This window comes from Aquarana catesbeiana, linkage group LG11 (assembly GCF_042186555.1).
Source record: "Aquarana catesbeiana isolate 2022-GZ linkage group LG11, ASM4218655v1, whole genome shotgun sequence".
In the NCBI taxonomy this organism is placed as follows: domain Eukaryota; kingdom Metazoa; phylum Chordata; class Amphibia; order Anura; family Ranidae; genus Aquarana; species Aquarana catesbeiana.
The window spans coordinates 25,753,119-25,772,412 of record NC_133334.1 but is presented as its reverse complement, the minus strand read 5'-3'; the positions used below and the strand labels follow the sequence as shown (position 1 = coordinate 25,772,412).

Sequence of the window (19,294 nt, the reverse complement as noted above, 5' to 3'; positions counted from 1 at the left end):
CTTTTACATGAGGTTTATTTACCAACCACCCACTGCAGCTGTAGGTACATATTTCCCTTCGCCTTGCCACCCACTACTCTGTTGGGCCAGTAATGAAGAGGAACACTCAGTACCTTTTTGGTATGGAGAAGCATGTGACTACTCATTCGCCTCCCTAAATGGCATCTGAGGGATAATACATGTGTAAGCTCAAGGGGCCAACATACTACTAATGTATGTTTAGGAGAAGGACAAAGAGCCTGTATTCATAGGCATTCTATGACAAAGGTCCTGCCAGGAGGGGGTAGGTGGGTTGGTAGTACCCACAGGGTGTTTTATAAGTTTCTGGTATAACCTAGTGTCATCCCCTACTTGATAATTTTCTCAGAAACTTCAGGTAGAATCTGAGTCCAGCACTGAAGAATCAACTGACACCTGAATCCGCCAAAGACCTATAATGGACTTCAGGCCCTGAGCCACAAAGCACAGAGGTCCCATGATATGCCCAGGCATGTGTTCCCATGCCTGTTGGTACAGTACCAAAAACAATGCTACGGGAAGTGGTGTTGATGGCTGCACAAAAGTGAGTAGAACACCCTGGGCATCTTGTACAGACAAGAAATACCTGGAATTATGTATGACAAGTCTGCAGGCTATACCTGGTGATAAGGCCAAGGTAGGCCTGATGGTCATGGTGCTTCCTCCATTGGACTTGTAGTGGACAGAGATAACATTCAGCAAAGCCTGTAAATACTTTTCCTGCTCGATGCTGCTCGATGACTCAAGAGATGAGGCTGGAGCTAAAGAGTGACAAAGTGGAATGAATTACATCACTGGAAATGACATCAGTGACCTACCAAAGCAATCATCAACCTCCCCTCCTTTCTACTGGCCTCCAGGACTGAGCATCTGTACCCGCCTCTCCTTTCTACTGGCCTCCAGGACTGAGTGTCTTTACCCTCCTTCTTTCTACTGGCCTCCAGGACTGAGTGTCTGTACCTTCCTTCTTTCTACTGGCCTCCAGGACTGTAGAATGGTACCCTCCTCTTTTCTACTGGCATCCAGGACTGAGTGTCTGTATCCTCCTTCTTTCTACTTGCCCCCAGGACTGAGTGTCTATACCATCCTCTTTTTTTACTGGCCTCCAGAACTAAGTGTCTGTGTCCTCCTCTTTTCTACTGGCCTCCAGGACTGAGTGTCTGTACCATCCTCTTTTCTACTGGCCTCCAGGACTGAGTGTCTGCACCCTCCTCCATTCTACTGGCCTCCAGGACTGAGTGTCCGCACCCTCCTCCTTTCTACTGACTTCCAGGACTGAGTGCACCCTCCTGCTTTCTACTGATCTCCAGGACTTAGTGTTTGCACTCTCTCCCTTTATTCTGTCCTCCAGGACTGACTGTTTGCACCCTCCTCAGACCCCTGGCACTCACCAGCAGTGTGCGTATTCTGTGATTTAAAGAGCCCAACGACAGTCTTTCCGTGGAAGCCCCCAGACCGAAGCAGGATAGCGTTTGTTTTGGAGTTTTTCCAGGAGACCACTGGCAGTCTGTTATGGCGATAACATCTGGCAACTTTCTGCAGACTGCTGTCCTGTACCAACTGCGGCACAACTAGGAGTCCGGGGTAACTGGAAGAGGAGAAATAAAAAGCGTTATTTCACAGATGGCAGACAGCAGAGAAATGTTAACATTGTTAAAGGGACGAAGCAATCAAAATATGAAAGCACTCCCAGGACACTGCTAAAAGTAAATTTTATGACCACATATATCTACTTTATTAAATTAAAGCCTGTCAATCACTGGCGTCACATCTCACCAGCCTTGCTGCACTTACCAAAAAAATGTTCTAGTTTTCCTTAGATGAAATGCAGAGACTCAAGATGATGGTTTGTTTGGTACTTCTGGGTATGAATGAGCATGGGACAGTCCCAGTGATTGGCCCAGAGCTTTTACATTGGGAGGGGCAGAGAATATTCTGAGCTCTGTGCCTTTCTTCGCAGAGTAGCACGGGAGCGAAAAAAAGTCAAGTATGTGCAGCTGGGAGGGCATTAAAAGAACCGGTTTCTCTGTCACTACCAGAACCTGACTGTCGTACCAGGAACTGTAGACTTATTACATGAAAACAATGCTACCTCCCTCCTTAACTGCAAGGCTGACTGTACAATTATACCTCAGGAAGTGTATATAGCCACCACGCTGAGCCACCTGACTGTCCTCCACACACAGACTGAATCTATCCCAGCTATGGTCAATATGGAATAATTGTATCTGTGTGGCCGTAACCAATATCTGATATTGATCACATCGTTATCAGTGTGGCCAGGACAATTCCAGTACCAGTCTTGCCAGTGTTTGGAAGCTTGAGCTATTTCTTTGTATGCAGATGGTTTCTGAATTTTTTTTTTTTTATCCAAGATGAAATTTCCTCAACAATAAACTTCTATTCTGTCAAAAGAACCGGTTTCTTTGCCCTACATGGGCAAATCGCCCTAAAATCCAGATCGTGTAATTCGAATGGTCAGACAGCGCTGGCTTCGGGAAGGAGAACAAGCCATCGATTTGTTATATTACAGTAACATCAAGCACTGGTAAAATCTCCTTTATTCAATGCAGCAGTGCCATATTTTGGCAGGTGTAGGTGCTCTTTGGCCATAGCCAAAGTCTGTTTCTACTGGGCAGCAAAACCGCTCCAAGTGTCGCCCCCTGCCAGCACCTGCAGCATCAAGTTGACAAACTCATAGCCCAGAGAAGATGGTGTCTCCATGACAGTCAGGGAGCGAACATGGTGCTTGTGAACTGCAAGACATTAAAAAAACCAGAATAGGAGCGACTGCCATTAGTTCCTGTTAAAATTTAAAAATGAGTTAAGGGTGCAGTTCTTAGGCCCCATTTTTGACGCCTTTTTGCGTGTTCCCCTCCTAACACAACCCCCCAACCAAATCCCCCTCCTAGCACAACCCCCACACCCAAATCCCCTTCCCAGCACAACCCCCCCCACCCAAATACACCTCCTAGCACAAATAACCCCCCCACCCCCAAGTCTTCCTTCCAGCATAAACAGCCACAACTCCCCCCTCCTGGCACAACTCCTCCAAATCCCCTCTCCTAGCACAAGCCCCCCCAACCACATCCCATCCCCAGCACAACCCCCCCTGCCAAAATCCCCCTCCCAGCACAAACCGCCACAAATCCCCACTCCTAGAACAACCTCCCCAAATCCCCCTTGGAGCACAAACCACCACAAATCCACCCTCGGAGCACAAACCACCACAAATCCACCCTCGGAGCACAAACCACCACAAATCCACCCTCTGAGCACAATCCCCCAAAATCCCCCCTCGTAGCACAACCGCCCTCAAAATCCCCCCTCCTTGCACAACCCCCCACCTGCTCCCAAATCCCCCACATAGTACAATTACGCCCCAAATCCCCCCTCTTCCTTACAGTAGTGACAGCAGCCAAGAAGGGAGAGAGCCAGGAGGAGGTGTGGGTTGTGCTTTCTACCCCCCGAGCTCCTCTCCTTCCTGAGATCTCAGCAATCCTCTGTTAACAGGAGGGAGGGTCCATAGATAACTCCTGTCTACAGAGGCGGCAGGGAGCTGTGCCCCTCCCACCTCCCCCTGCTCTCTGTACTCTTGCCGGCAAGTCCTTAGCAACCGATGACGTCATCGGTTGGCAGGACGCAGTCGGGTGGGCAGCTCAGCTTTCTCTTTTGCCTGAAAGAGTACAGAAAGGAGTTGTGGGCACAGCTCTCTGCCTGCTCTGTATATAAGAGTTACCATGTGCTCTCCCTCCTGTAGCACAGGAGCTACCAGGTGATCACTCAGATTGGGCTGCTGACGCAGCACCCCTCTGTGTCTTTTAGGTACTGACGATACTTTGCCTTTGCATTGTTTATTTTTGAGCCTGGAGTTTTGTAGGCACATTGCCTATAATTTGAGTTTCTTTTGTGTTAGGTAGTTGGCTGCCTGGGCTGGGGAAAGGGTTGTTTCTCAGTTACTGGGCTTCTTGTATTGGGCAACCTTCCACCCAATGTTATACATATATAAGGAGAAGGTCCGGTTCGGGCTTGCTTGGAAAAGCAGAGAGTCCAGCAGGAGCTTGAGGGAGAAGAAATGCCACAGTTCACTTAATCCAAGAACCCAAGGAACAGCATGTAATCAGAAGATGCTGGTGTTCCAGTGGACACTACCAGCTATTGCCTGGGCAGCCACCATCGTTAGCCATTTTAGGTTCTAGACTTTGTTATGCTCATTGTTGCTCTGCCATGAGAAATACAGTAAAGGTTTTTAAACTGTTCAAAGCCTGGTCTGAGGCCATTTAAAGGGGTGCATTATGTTTTTTGGTTTATGAAAGAACAGGGTCAGTAAAGCACATGTGGGGTACGAAGCAAAAGTACTTGGCAAGACAAGCAGGAGGAGGAATGCAGTTGCTTTGGGTAACCAGAAACTAGTGCAAGGTACATGAAGCCAGTCGTGAAGTGTGGTACATGGTGTAGGCGATGGGTCCTCCAGTAGCAAGGATCAGTGTCACATAGTTAGTTTGGTTGAAAAAAAAGAGACAAGTCCATCTAGTTTAACCAGAAAAAGGGAAAAAAATAAATTATACAAGCCTATATACACAATCCTAAACCCTTCCTGATCCCCCGAGAGGCAATCGGATATTCCCTGGATCAACTTTACCTATAAATGTTAGTACCCAGTTATAGTATGTACATTTAGGAATTAACTCAGACCTTTTTTAAAACAATCTACTGAGCTGGCCAGAGCCACCTCTGGAGGGAATCATTTTCACAGCTCTTACTGTGAAGAAACTTTTCCGTATTTGGAGATTAAATCTCTTTTTCTCCAGACATAAAAAGAGTGCCCCTTGTCCTTTGTGAAGACCTTAAAGCGAATACCTCAACACCAAATTCACTATATGGACCACTTATGTATTTGTACATGTTGATCATATCCCCCCTTAAGCTCCTCTTCTCAAGAGTGAATAAATTCAGTCCCTTTAATCTTTCCTTATAGCTGAGCTCCTCTGTGCCTCTTATTAGTGCAGAGAAGGGCAACCAAACTTTCTCCAGTTCCCCGATATCCTTTTTGTGAACTGGTGCCCAAAACTGAACTGCATATTCCAGATGAGGTCTTACTAATGATTTGTACAGGGGGCAAAATGATATCTCTCTCTCTGGAGTCTATACCTCTCTTATACAAGAAAGAATTTTGATTGCTTTGGAAACCACAGCTTGGCATTGCATGTCCTTATTAAGCTTATGATCTACCAGAACACCCAGATCCTTCTCCACCATTGGTTCTGGTCCCCTCCCTAGTGGTCAGATCCCCAAAGTATCTGGGACCGAACCCGTGGTATGGAGACCTCATGGACCTGGTCACGTGGTTCATGAGAGTGGAAAGAGTTAGGTGCACGCATGGTGTCCATGCTAGGTGCATGGTGGGATCCCATTCTGTCAAGGGTAGTGAGATGGCAGAAGTATGCTGGACTGGTGGAGTGGGCATTGGCTCAGCGACGTCCCTCGTAAATGCCACATACATCAAGGGAAGGTGTCTAATGACACGGGACAGCACTCTTACAACAGGATTCTGTACTTTTACTGCTGCACGCTGACCACGGCTCACCTCCAAGTCGGGGAACTGCCAAAATGTTTGATTCTCACGTGTACGTTGTCCCCACCTGCCTGGTCCTGGGAGATGGTGAGTGCACACATGTGCAAAAGGTACCCCCATGTGCAAGGCAAGTAGCCCTGCCCACAAGTGCACTAATAATTTAAGAGCTGGACAATTTAGGAATTCTTAACTGGTAAAAAAAAAAAAATCACAGAAATTCACATAAGATACAATCTCTACACTTTAAAGGCCAAAAGAAACACACACACACGCACAGTTGTAGTTCCACAAAATTTAAACACTTCTTTCTATACAAACAATATGTGCAGCAACCTGTCCATCTTGCTGTCATATGTCTGGCTCTCACATGCTTCTTACAAGGAGGAAAATATTCCTCTATGGAATTCTGTGAAAGGTCTTCTGTGCAGTGACATGAAAGTAAAACTTGTACGTCAGAGCTGGACAAAATCTGACGGGAGAGTTAAATGAATCAAACATAATACAGAAAACATGAGCTTCAATTTGCTGTGTGTGATAATTCCACGAACACCCTTCCTGGCACACCATTCCATTCCATCAGCTGTTTCATTTGGATCTGTCTCTTTTGCAAATTATATATACCAAGCAGACTAAACTGAAAGCATTTACACAAAAGTGAAAAAGTTTTTGCCCCCTTCCTGATTTTTTATTTTTTTGCATATTTGTCACACTTAAATGATTCAGATTGTCAATGCTAAATCAAGACATGTACCAGTCTGGAAAGGGTTACAAAGCCATTTCTAAGGCTTTGGGACTCCAGCGAAGGATGGTGAGAGCCAATATCCACAAAAGGAGAAAACTTGGAACAGTGGTGACCCTTCCCAGAAGTGACTGGCCGACAAAAATTACTCCAAGAGCACAATCACGACTCATCCAGGAGGTCATAAAAGATACCAGAACATCATCTAAAGAACTGCAGGCCTCACTTGCCTCAGGTAAGGTCAGTGTTCATGATTCAACGATAAGAAAGAGACTGGGCAAAAATGGCATCCATGGGAGAGCTCCAAGGCCAAAGCCACTGCTGACCAAAAACAGCACAAAGGCGCATCCCACATTTGCCAAAAAGACATCTTGATTATCCCCAAGACTTTTGGGAAAATATTCTATGGACCGAGAAGACAAAAGTTTAACTTTTTGGAAGATGTGCATCCCTTTAAATCTGGTGGAAAAAACAGCATTTCAAAAAAAGAACAACATACCAACGGCACACATGGTAGTTGTAGTGTGATGGTCTGGGATGACTTGCCATAATTGATGGAACCATGAGTTCTGCGCTCTACCAGAAAATAATGAAGGAGAATGTCCAGCCATCAGTTTGTTGCCTCAGGTGCAAGCGCACTTGGGTTATGCAGAAGGACAATGATCTAATGATCTGAAACACACCAGCAAGTCTACCTCTGAATAGCTCAAAAAAGAAAAACCTAAACGAAGATTTTGGAGTGGCCTAGTCAACGTCTGGACTTAAACATGATTAAGATGCTGTGGTATGACCTTAAACAGGCCGTTAATGTTGGAAAAACCTCCAATGTGGCCGAGTTAAAACAATTCTGCAAAAAAAGAGTGGGCAAAATTCCTCGACAGTGAAAAACTCATTACCCAATATCGCAAATGCCGATTGCAGTTGTTACTGCCAAGGGTGGCACAGCCACTTATTAGGTCTAGGGTGCAATTTGTTCCAATTGACCCTCCTTTCTAGATTGTAAGCTCAAACAAGCAGGGCCCTCTGATCCCTCCTGTATTGATTTGTATTGTAAGTGTACTGTCTGCCCTCATGTTATAAAGCGCTGTGCAAACAGTTGGCGCTATAAAAATCCTGTATAATAATAATAATTACTTTTTCACATAGGGCCAGTCAGGTTTGGACAGCTTTTTTCCCTTTATAAATGAAATCATTTAAAAACTGCATTTTGTATTTACTCGCGTTATCTTTGTGTAATATTATAATTTGTTTGATGATCTGAATCATTTAAGCGTGAAAAATATGAAAAAAAAAAAAAAAAAATCAGGAAGGGGCAAATACTTTTTCACAGCACTTTATGTTATATGATTTGAATTTCTTTCCTGCCTCTTTTTACGAATGTATCGGATACTATATGTTGAATGCATAACTGTCGCTATTATGATAAATGGCTTTCTACTATACATGGTTCCCAACAGTGGCTGCGATCGGCTAGGCTGCAGCTCTAATAAGGAGTGTAATCTACTCAGGTGGAGGCCAGCCAGCCCTGGGGGGTAATTGTGGGGGGAGAGGGTTGTCGGCTTGTTTTGTATCTGCTGTGCCTGCGGTCACGCACTCTGCCCGGACAGGATGGGGCTTGGGTTGCAGCATGCCCAGTCCATGCCTCTCCTGCTAGGAAATGAGCTATTAATGATTTTCAATGTGTTCCTCTGGCCTGGGTTGGCTACGACATCAACTGTGACATGGTCAGTCCTGGTTCTTCTGCCAGTGATTTAGTTATAGATGAAACATATATATTACATAGTGGCTAATTCACTGCCAGAAGAACCAAGGTTGACCATGTCACAGTTAAAGCCGATGCATGCCCAGGCCAGAGTTGAAGCTGAACCCCAGGTATGGATTTTATTGTATAGTTACACTGGTCCAGCTAGGACTAACAGAAGTATGCATATTCCATACTTATGAATGTGTTCGCTTGTCTACTTGCCATTGTGCTACACCTGAAGAATGAGCAACATTCACTCATCAGAGCTCTGATGAAGAAGATATATCCTTCAAAAAGTGTAAGCTATTTGGGATCCTGAGGTGCCCCTGGGCTCTGAAGGTCGCTGAGTAGCATGAACTATTAGGCTACGGACGAGCAGCTCGATAAGATCTGTATTCACAAGTTTGTGAGTATAATTTATGTGAATTTTTAAGAAATACTGTGGGATAATGCACTAGGCTGGTGCGCCATCTTTTATTTGTGTTTTATAGTCACTTCTGGGAGAGGAGGGGAACCCTGTCCAACCTCGCAGCTAGGCTTAAAAAGCACGTAGGAAAATGGGATCAACCATTACATATACTTCATCCCCCGGGCAACAAGAACCCAGAAAAACATCTAAAGAACAGCAGGTCTCACTTGCCTCAGCTAAGGTCAGTGTTCACGATTCGACAAAAAAGAGACTGGGCAAAAATGGCGTCGATGGGACAGTTCCAATGCAAAAGCCCAGCACATAGGAAAATGGGACCAAGTACACCACATACTTCATCCCCCATGGAACAGAACACATTAAGAAAAACGTAAGGAAGGTTTGTTATTTTAATATGCATTGTTTATCTAAAACACCCAACAACAAAAACCCCTAAATTATTTCAGAAGCACCCTTAGAGTCAAAAAAACACTGTGTATGGGATCCGAAGACAACATGTACTCACGTGGAAGAATTTAACAAAAACAAAACTCACATGCAATAGAGGCACTGATACATTGTGTTATTACATATATAGATATTGTTTAAATGTTATTGTCTCTCTTTAGATGATTGCTGCAATGTTTTCATGTGTCCTGATGAAGCCAACTTTGGTGAAACGCATCGACACATGAGGACCTCCTAATTTAAGTCTGTAAAGCATGTCAACATCCATTGTTGTATGAACATATATATGGTTAATTTCATAGGTACAACTTTATAATTGTTTTTAATTACAAAGATGCATACATGCTGTTTGAGCTTTTTTACTATGTTGTGTATTAAATTCTATGGTTTTATATACCGTATGATCTTTATACTTCGTGTCTGGTCTATATAGTCTGATTTTTTTTTCCTTTTCCTTCTTAACAAAATAAAAATATATTACAACGTGAAAGCTGAGGACTAACAAATGTCTTTTTGTCTGATTAAATGAAAATTGGGCTAAAAAAACAGGACACAGCCAATTGTAAAAATTGTAATGATGCTGAAATTTCAACCCATTTCAAAGTCTAACAATTTTTCTGGAAATTTATTCCACAGATGTCCTAGTGATTCCACTGTCCACCACATTTCACACTGATATCTTCTTTACATTGTATCCCGTATGTTCTTGTGCAAAATACATTCTGTTTGATATTTTACAGCTCAGGTGCAGAGAAAACAATTATTAGAAGCTAGTGATACCCAAAATGAACCAGAAATCATAGAAGTTCACTGAACTGGGTGAAAGCAGTACATCTTGGTCCAGGCCTAACATAAACACACAGCCAGCACTCACCTCCGGCACAGGGAATACATCCTGTTCATGGCCGTCACTCGGAAATGTTCAGACTTGATCCGCGTGGAGCTGGCGCTGATGGTCCCCAAGGCCAGGCGCTGGTAGTCCCGGAAACAGGCCCGCTCCACTAGCTGCTCCATTGTGGACTTCTCCGACGCTTTCAAGGTTCCGCTCGGCAGCTCATTATCATCTGAAACTGAGCAGAGAGGGAACAAAATATCACCGGTGTGCATTGATGGGGATGGGTCATTTAGGGCTTCTATAGTGGTGCAAAAATCTTCAAAGCGTGCCTAAGGTGGAACATGAGCAAACGGTTGACCTATCAATGCAAACCCAAAAAGACCTTAACTTGTCAAAGTGAACCTTTTACCCCACTGAAAATATGTTTTTCTTTAAAAGATACTGATAATGGAAAAAAAAAAAAAGATAATAAAGGCCCAACTCCAGGCAAAAAAAAAATATTCCCATGCAGTGGGGCTGGGCTTGCACTACACGGGATAACTGCTCGATTGTCTAGGGGTGAGGAAAAGGCTTACACTCACCCGATCCTTTGTTCCATTGGAAAATGGCTCTCCCCCATGGTCCAGCAGTGGACAGTTCCTGGTATATGGAGCCTACTCTGGGTGTGATGATGTCAGGAACAGCCCACAACTTAAGACCGCTGGAGCGTGGGGTTGCCGAATCTGTCTTTTCCTGGGGGGATCGGAGCATTAGGTAAGTATATCTCCTTTCTCCTCGCCCCTAGACAAAAATGCTAAGTTAACCCCCTGCAGTGTGGATACAGCCCCACTGCATGGGAAAACTATTTTTTTGCCCGGAGATGGGCTTGAAGCTGCCATTACTAATCTCTTCTTCTGAAAATGTTTAGCTGCCTGGCTGTCAGGTGGATCGCATGGCGTTGTAATTTCTGAGAAGTTGACCACCATTAAATATGGCATTTGGACTAGTTATTTTGACTGATTTACAAAGACCAGCCACACACAGAGGCAATGTGCATACAGAAAGCCCTGCCTGGGACCTTCCCCCTTTGACGCGTTTCAGAGATGAGCTCAGTCACAGTGACTTCTCTCTGAGTAAGCCAGTCTCTTGAGTGGAGGAGAGGGCTTCCAGGGGCTTCCAGGGTGAACAATAAAGTTTTATGAAAATGCTGACACTAATCAGTGTGCGGCCGGTCTTTTAGATTCAACCCTTATATGGCGAGCGTGGATGAGCTTCATCCTGCCTGCACCTGTTCTCTTTGGATACAGGCATTCAATGCACACTTGTGATTTTGTTTTTTCAATTTCACTTGCTCTGGATTAGCGACAAAGAAAGTATTGAAGTCAAAGAGCCAGACAGCATTTTCAGAAGGAGATCAGCAGCAGCCTCTAAAATAGACAATATTTATTTTCCCTGGCTGGCAGTGCTGCTGTGAATGGCTCTTCTCCGGTGTACCTCCCTAGCTAGCTATTAAGTGATTTATTTCCTTGTGGTTTGTGCTATTCTGTAGTGACAGGGGAGGCTTTTTTTTGGTGTAATATTGCTGGTGTCTCCAAGTCTGGTTCTGAGCTGCATCCGGTGACAGAGGTCATCTGCCTTCTTTAAGTAATAGGTGAGCACAACAAACCAGAAATGTCGTCGTCTTCATTGCGGCTGCCTCGCTCCTCAATAATGGTTCCAGTCTTCTTTTTGGCAACGTATGGACGTCCGATTGTCATCTTCCCGGCACGTTTTGCCCCTTTTACAATGGTTTTAGAAAGTGTCCTGAAATAGTTAAGAGTCCCCAATCAGTAAAGGACTATCTGCAGTTAAAGGTGCCACACACTGAATTTACGTGTGCTGTGGCTCCACCCTCGAAGGCACATATGGAAGTCCTTACCGGAAAGAGGTGTTTTTTTCCTTCTGCTTCGGAAGGATGATAGGGGGCGCCGCCTGTCCTGCAGCAAAAGCGAACATGCTGAAGATGGAGACGGGATAGCGGAACTTCATCAGTTGCTTCTTGAAAAGGTCCACCATCTCCGGGCTGACCTCCTCATCAAATGCTACTTTAATCAGCTGTGTGAGACAAAAAGAAAAGACGTTCCTGAAATCAGACACCAGAAAAGTTTATTCTTTGAAGAAGGCACATTGTTAAAGAAGAAAACAAACCCAGCGCCAGATTACCAAACAAGCAGAGTTGCTGACTTCAATGGCTGGCTGTATGCCCCAACTGCAGGTCCCTGGCTGCAGGAAAATTATGTGTTTTTTTTTTTTTTACGCTAGGCATATTTTATGCTTAATTGCATGTGCATGAGGCCTTAGCCTTAGGCCGGCCATAGACAGTTTAAATTTCGGCCAGCTCAGCAGGAACCAGCCGAGATTCGAACCATGTATGGGCAGGCTGAAAGTACCAAGTTGATGACTGATCAAGGTGGGTGCAACCAGCCTGCCGGATTTACTTGTTTATTTGCCCACCCTCCAGCCGGGAGAACACAATGTCTCGGCAGAAGGGATTCCCCTGTCAGCACTGTCTGTGTTGATGGGGGAATCGTGCAAATTTCTTTCCTGCAACACTTGGTTGCAGGAAAAAAATCTGGACCGTCTATTGCCTTAAAGCAGTGGTCATCAACCCTGTTCTCAGGGCCCACTAACAGGCCAGGTTTTATGTATTACCTTGGGGAGATACAGACTAGAATACTGCAATCACTGAGCAGCAAATTATATCACCTGTGATGTATTTCAGTTATCTTGCAAACCTGGCCTGTTAGTGGGCCCTGAGGACAGGAGTTGATGACCACTGCCTTAAAGGATACTTAAACCTAAAAACAAAAATTGTATATTTAAGCTTACAGCCGATAGATGTGGTTACTGCCTTATTTTCAAACAGAAAACACCTGTTGATCTTGCCAAAAATGCTGCCTCTTTGTCGCTTCCTGTGAGGTGCACCGAAGGTTATCTTCCTTCCTAGCTATGTTCTGTAAACTATCAATTGCCCTGCCCCTCATTTAATAGAAATGAAGCGATAAGGACTTGTGTAGTCCATATCAAGAGAGCAGCCTAGGGTGACGACCATGGCTTCCTCCAAAGACACAGTGAAGGGGTAATGTAGGCACCCAGGGACAGGACTACAAGGTGAAAACAGACCTTGACAAAAACAAAAACTAATGTAGCCACCACACCAAGGAGGGGTAAGCCGCTGTATATTCAATTTGGGGTTTCGATACGCTTTAAAGGGAGCATGCATCTAAAAATCTATATATCATAATAAAAAAAGAAAAAAAAAAAAAAAAAGGAAAAATTACCAACAAAACAATCACTGGGTAGTATAGAGGATTTTTCGCTGATCTAAAGTATGCAAGTGACCAAGTGCCTATTAATATGAGATACAAAATAAATTTACCGGGGACCGTCGTCCTTGGAATTTAAGGGTACATGTGGGTTTTTAGAAAGAAAATGTAAATTTTTATTTTTGCACAATATAAAATCAAACAGTAGCATATTTGCACCTATGTGTCATTAGGGTAAGTGGCCCTTACAAATGTATACAATAACAACCGCACTCTTTACTGGTCAAAATTTCTATAAATGGGAGTGCCACCATGCCTTCATATAAGGCTCGACATGTTTTGCGCAGTTCCACTTTTTCAGGAGCAGATGGTGCAAAAGTAGAGGTAAGAAATGCTACCTATAACACAGAAAATATATCGGTATACAAAGTTCAATATAGAAAAATTACAGGTTTTTTTTACTATTTTTCTACATTGAACTTTGTATAGAGATGCATTGCTATACTTATATTATTGCTACATTATTAGTTTTTCTCATATGTTTTGTGTTATAGGTAGCATTTCTTACCTTTACTTTTGCACTATTTTCTCCTGAAGAAGTGGAACTGTGCAAAACATGTTGAGCCTTATTTGAAGGGATGGTGGCACTCCCATTTATGGACATTTTTCAGCACTAGCGAACAGTAAAGTGTGTGGTTATTACTGTATAAATTTGTAGGGGCCACCTACCCCATGCAAATATGCTACTGTTTGATTTTAATTGATTTTATATTGTGCAAAAATAAAGATATTTTTTACGAATACGAGTGCTGCATGCCCATAGAGTCCACAATTAAATTTATTTTGTATCTTATATATCATAATAATCAAAATCTATAAATATTTAATTGATCAAGTCTGGTGCGTTGTGTCACCTGCTGCCGATTTAGCTCTCCTAGGGGTCCTTTGCAAGCTATAAATATATCCAAAGCATTGCGCAAATCCCCCCCCTGTAACAATTCTGTTTAAAATCTTCATAAACAAGATTCCTCCGAGGATTTGTACCATAGAAAGGTATGCCGGCTCGCTCATGTTTGTGAGATGCTGACAAGTGAAGCCGAAGTTGTAAATAGAGGCCCAGCATCTTGTTCAGCAGAATAAGGGTAGGTGGGCCCTACAAATGTATACAATAACAACCACACACTTTACTGGTCACTAGTGCTGAAAAATGGCCATAAATGGGAGTGCCACCATCCCTTCACATAAGGATCAACATGTTTTGCGCAGTTCCACTTCTGCAGGAGCAGATGGTGCAAAAGTAGAGGTAAGAAATGCTATCTATAACACAGAAAAAATATCCGTATACAAAAGTTCAATATAGAAAAATTACAGTTTTTACTATTTTTCTACATTGAACTTTGTATAGAGATGTATTATTATACTTACATTGTTGCTACATTATTAGTCTTTCTCATATGTTTGGTGTTATAGGTAGCCGTTCTTACCTCTGCTTTTGCACTATTTTCTCCTGAAGAAGCGGAACTGCGCAAAACATGTTGAGCCTTATTTGAAGGGATGGTGGCACTCCCAATTATGGACATTTTTCAGCACTAGAGCCCAGTAAAGTGTGTGGTTATTATTGTATAAATTTGTAGGGGACACCTACCCTATGCAAATATGCTACTGTTTGATTTGAATTGATTTTATATTGCGCAAAAATAAAGATATTTTTTACGAATACGAGTGCTGTATGTCCATAGGGTCCACAATTAAATTTATTTTGTATCTTATATATCATAATAATCAAAATCTATGTTTCATTGATCAAGTCTGGTGGGTTGTGTCACCTGCTGCCGATTTAGCTCTCCTAGGGGTCCTTTGCAAGCTATAAATATATCCAAGGCATTGCGCAAATCCACCCACTGTAACGATTCTGTTTAAAATCTTCATAAATAAGATTCCTCCGAGGATTTGTACCATAGAAAGGTATGCCGGCTCGCTCATGTTTGTGAGATGCTGACAAGTGAAACCGAAGTTGTAAATAGAGGCCCAGCGTCTTATTCAGCAGAACGTTATCTACACCTCCAATGCAATCTGACAAACAAGTCCATCGCTCATCTGTAGGTATGGAGGGGAAAACACCGCAAACTGAAAACACATTGAGCGACTCATCCAACCACAAATGTCTCCCAAGTCTCTGTGGAGCTTGAAACATTCAGGACGAGCCACTTCTTCTGTTATCAGACAAAAGATGAGTGTAAATACCTCAACACAAACATGCAGATGTTACAAGTTGAGCGGTCACACCGCAGCGAACGTGCAAGCATGTCTGTATGGAGCCAAACCCAAGACACGAAACCCACAGGCAATAAATATGACGGCTGTCCGTAATTCTACAACGTCAGCTAATAAATTGTGTCAGAGAGGCAGATTTGGCTGCCTGAGCTGGATGAGGATTGACCAGAGTGACTTCATCTTGCTAAAATAGAACTCTGTGCCCAAAAAATTATGAGTGGTGCCTCCCCCACCCTCTCCACTGGACAACATATTTAAAGTAGAACTATAGGCAAAACTTTTTTTTGTCATTTTGGATAGAGTAAGAGATGGTTATAACCCCTGACAGTTTTTTTTTTTTGTTTTCACCATCTGCGTTCCCCTCTGCGAAGATTATCCTTCACTTCCTTTCACATAGCCAAACAGGAAGCAAGAGGATATCCCTGCAAATTAAGGGAGTTCCTTGGGGACCCCCCAGGTCACCAGAACTAGTGTCCCCATGGGAAGATTTCCCTTCTATTACTTTTCTGGGGACAACCCAAAATTTGGGTTTTTCTTTTACTTTCAATAATAATGGTAATCGGGAAACAGAACAAGGGTGCACACACCGCTCCAGGCAAAAAATGGACACATCCGATCCAAGGTGCTAAAACCCGGCTCATCACCGTAGGCAATATCAAGAAGAGAAGAAAAGATCGATCGCACACTTGAATCCAAAAGACGCTGTAGAAATGTATTTATTGTCATGAGCTAGACAAAATTGCAATGATGATCAGTTGACGCGTTTCACACGAAAAGAACTGTGCTTGTGAACAAGCACAGTTCTTTTCGTGTGAAACGCGTTAACTGATCATCATTGCAATTTTGTCTGGCTCAAGACAAAGAAATTTCTACAGCATCTTTTGGATTCAAGTGTGCAAATGATAATGGTAAACAGGACAAATGGAGAGGGTCAATCTCCCTAACGGGGGCACAGACAGCAATAAATACTGACAGGGTTTCTAATCCCTCTCCTTTCTATCCCAAACAAAAAAAAAAAATTTCCCTTTAGTTATACTTTAAGACAGGGATCCTCAAACTACGACCCCCCAGCTGTTGCAGAACTACACATCCGATGAGGCATTGTAAAACTCTGACATTCACAGACATGACTAGGCATGATGGCAATTGTAGTTCTTGAACAACTGGAGGGCCATAGTTTGAAGACCCTTGCTTTAAGATATAAATAAAATCATGTACTGAAAACTCCAGAGGATGCGTTACACGCCAAATGCATTGAAGCTGAGCCGCAACGCCAGACCAGGTTAGACACTTGTCCAGCTTCCGCCTATTTGGAACGCATGCTGGTTCGGTGGCCACAAGCGGCACGCAACTGCAATTTGACTGAGCAGAGCTGTATGTGTTGGTGTCTCACAGATGCCCACAGAATGTGTATATCTTGATTGCATTTTAATAAATGTATTACACAATGATCTACTCCTTGGGTTGCTTTACATCATGCATGATGGTATGAGAAGTCACTTCACAAAGATCTTCAGTTTGGAACATCAGAGGAATTTGTTGGAGAGGAGCTGATTAATACAGAGGTTTCTTTGCATACAGCGTTTAGGCTGCTTTGTCATCCACTTCTATCTGGTGAGTGCACACTTCACCTGGGGTGTGGAGAGAGCACTTATCACTTTACTTAGAGGAGGTAGTCATCACAAACAGTCAGGTATGGTGGAGGAAGTGGTGGATTGGGACTGTCTCCTAGACACCTGCCTTGTTTATATTTTGTTTAGTGCTATACTACATATGGACTGATTTTTGGTTACCATTTGGCATACTGACTGCCAATAGCGATAAATTATAGTATTGCATGTGTATAGTGAGTAACCATAGCAATATAGTGAAGTATTGAATGTGTATAAGTGAGTAACTAAGCGCCTACTTTTTTGTTCTTTTTTGCTATTTTGGAATATTGGTGTCTGTACACTGTAAAGGGGCAGCTGGTTTGTGTTAATTTCTTTTCACTGAATCTTAAAAATTGTTTAACAACATTCAAGGAAGCGCCCTTCTTCGTGGTTTGTTATTGTATTTATGACTTAACATACACATGAAGTATTAAAGTGATTGTAAATGGAATTTTTTTTTAAATTAAAATAACAAACATGTCATACTTACCAGCTGTGTACAGTAATGGTTTTGCACAGAGTACTTTGGATCCTCCTCCCTGGCAGCACTCCTGGCTCCTCCCCCGCGAATTGCCCCCATAGCAAGTTGCTTGCTATGGGGGCACCCATGCGGTCCCCCTTCCATGCCCCGCCCCCTCCTCACTGGCTGTGAGCCAATGTCTTGAGCAAATGAGGAGGGAGAGAGCCAAGAGAGCAACTGCTTTCTTGCTATGGGCGTACTTGTGCCGGCTCTCTCCCGGGCCCCACTGTGTGTGTGCCCATAGACACACAGAGTGCATCTTGCCCCCCCCCCCCCCCCCCCCCCCCCACTGACTGTGCGCCAATGGCTCCAGCTACAGTCTTTGAGCAAATGAAGAGGGAGAGAGCCACTGCTTTCTTGCTATGGGCGTACCCGTGCGGCACTCTCCCGAGCCCCGCTGTGTGTGTCCATAGACACACAGAGCGCAGCTTGGCCCCGCCTCCCCTCACTGACTGTGCGCCAATGGCTCTCTCTACTGTCCTTGAGCAAATGAGAAGGGGGAGCCGACAGAGCAACTGCTTTTTTACAATGGGGGGCACCCATGCGGGCTCCCTCCCGAGCCCCGCTTTGTGTCTCCATAGACACACAGAGTGCAGCTTGGACCCGCCCCCCTCCTCACTGGCTGTGAGCCAATGGCTCCCGCTACCGTCTATGAGCAAATGAGGAGGGAAAGAGCTGAGAGAGCAACTGCTTTCGTGCACAGCGATGGATCAAGATTGGGTTTAGGTAAGCATAAGGTGTAGCTGGAGGGGGGGGGGAGCTGCATGCTGAAGTTTTTTTTAACCTTAAAGCGGAGTTCCACCCAAAAGTGGAAGCTCCACTTATCTGCTCCCCCCCCCCCCTCCGGTGCCACATTTGGCACCTTTCAGGCGGGAGGAGAAGGGGAGGAAACAGGCACCTGTCCCCACTTCCGGGAGACTGGCCACGGCGCCGTCCCTTGAAAGTTTGACCCCTCTCCTCCTTCCTCCGCCGCCGAGCCAGTTAGAAAGTGCAGCGTGCTTGGCGCAGGCGCTGTAGGGAGCCACAGTTTTACTTACCACCCGAGAGCCTATCCAAAATTCGGCTGGAGTACTGACATTGCAGGATCCCTGGACAGATAAGTGTCCTTATATTAAAAGACAGCAGCTGCAGTATTTGTAGCTGCTGACTGTAATTTTTTTCTTGGGGGGGAGGGGGACTCCGCTTTAATTCATAGAATGTATTAAGTTAAAAACCCTTCTGCAACAGTGAGGAAAGGATCAGGATGACACAATTGGACCTTTCACCTCCAAGCACAAGTCAGCAGTGGCAGCTCCTATATTCCATTAGTCACAGGTTTCTTTTAAGTTACTAATAAGAGATAAGTTCACCCAAGACTACTGCTTCAAATATAGTCAGGTTGGCTCATCTATGGCCACTTCAAATCCCCTTGGGACTCCAAATGTCCTGGGCCTTTGCATTATGGAGTCTCACTGCTTATGCTGTATTCTCTGTAAAGCAAGTAAATACATAGTATTTAGGGCTGGGTTCATGCTCCCTAGCAAAGTCTGCACTAGTTTTACATTATAGAAAATGCAACATGAGCAGTGAGACTCAATAGTGGGAAGGAGGAATGAAGGGTAACTCCGGGATGATTGGAATGGCTGCAGTAAGAGGAGTTGGAAACAAAATAAAATAAATCGATGCAAAAGAGCCCAGCTGTGAGCTCCAACACGAGGTTGAACATTTATTGACTGTTCATGTAGAAACCTGCTGTATTTAAAGAGGAACGGCAGTCTGCTCATATAATTTGTAATAAAA

At 44.0% G+C, this 19,294-nt stretch overlaps 1 protein-coding gene across 4 annotated transcripts in view; it reads right to left on the bottom strand.

The window, feature by feature from the left end:
* Nucleotides 1-19,294, bottom strand: part of SBF2 (SET binding factor 2) — a 514,395-nt gene that overhangs the window by 65,291 nt on the left and 429,810 nt on the right. For all 4 annotated transcript variants that reach the window (XM_073604094.1, XM_073604095.1, XM_073604096.1 and 1 more), the window contains exons 24-28: nucleotides 11,683-11,858; nucleotides 11,431-11,567; nucleotides 9,825-10,020; nucleotides 1,410-1,606; nucleotides 639-779 (exon numbers count right to left, since the gene is read on the bottom strand). In XM_073604094.1, coding sequence (XP_073460195.1) covers nucleotides 639-779; nucleotides 1,410-1,606; nucleotides 9,825-10,020; nucleotides 11,431-11,567; nucleotides 11,683-11,858 — 847 coding nt within the window. The remainder of the gene's footprint in view (nucleotides 1-638; nucleotides 780-1,409; nucleotides 1,607-9,824; nucleotides 10,021-11,430; nucleotides 11,568-11,682; nucleotides 11,859-19,294) is intronic.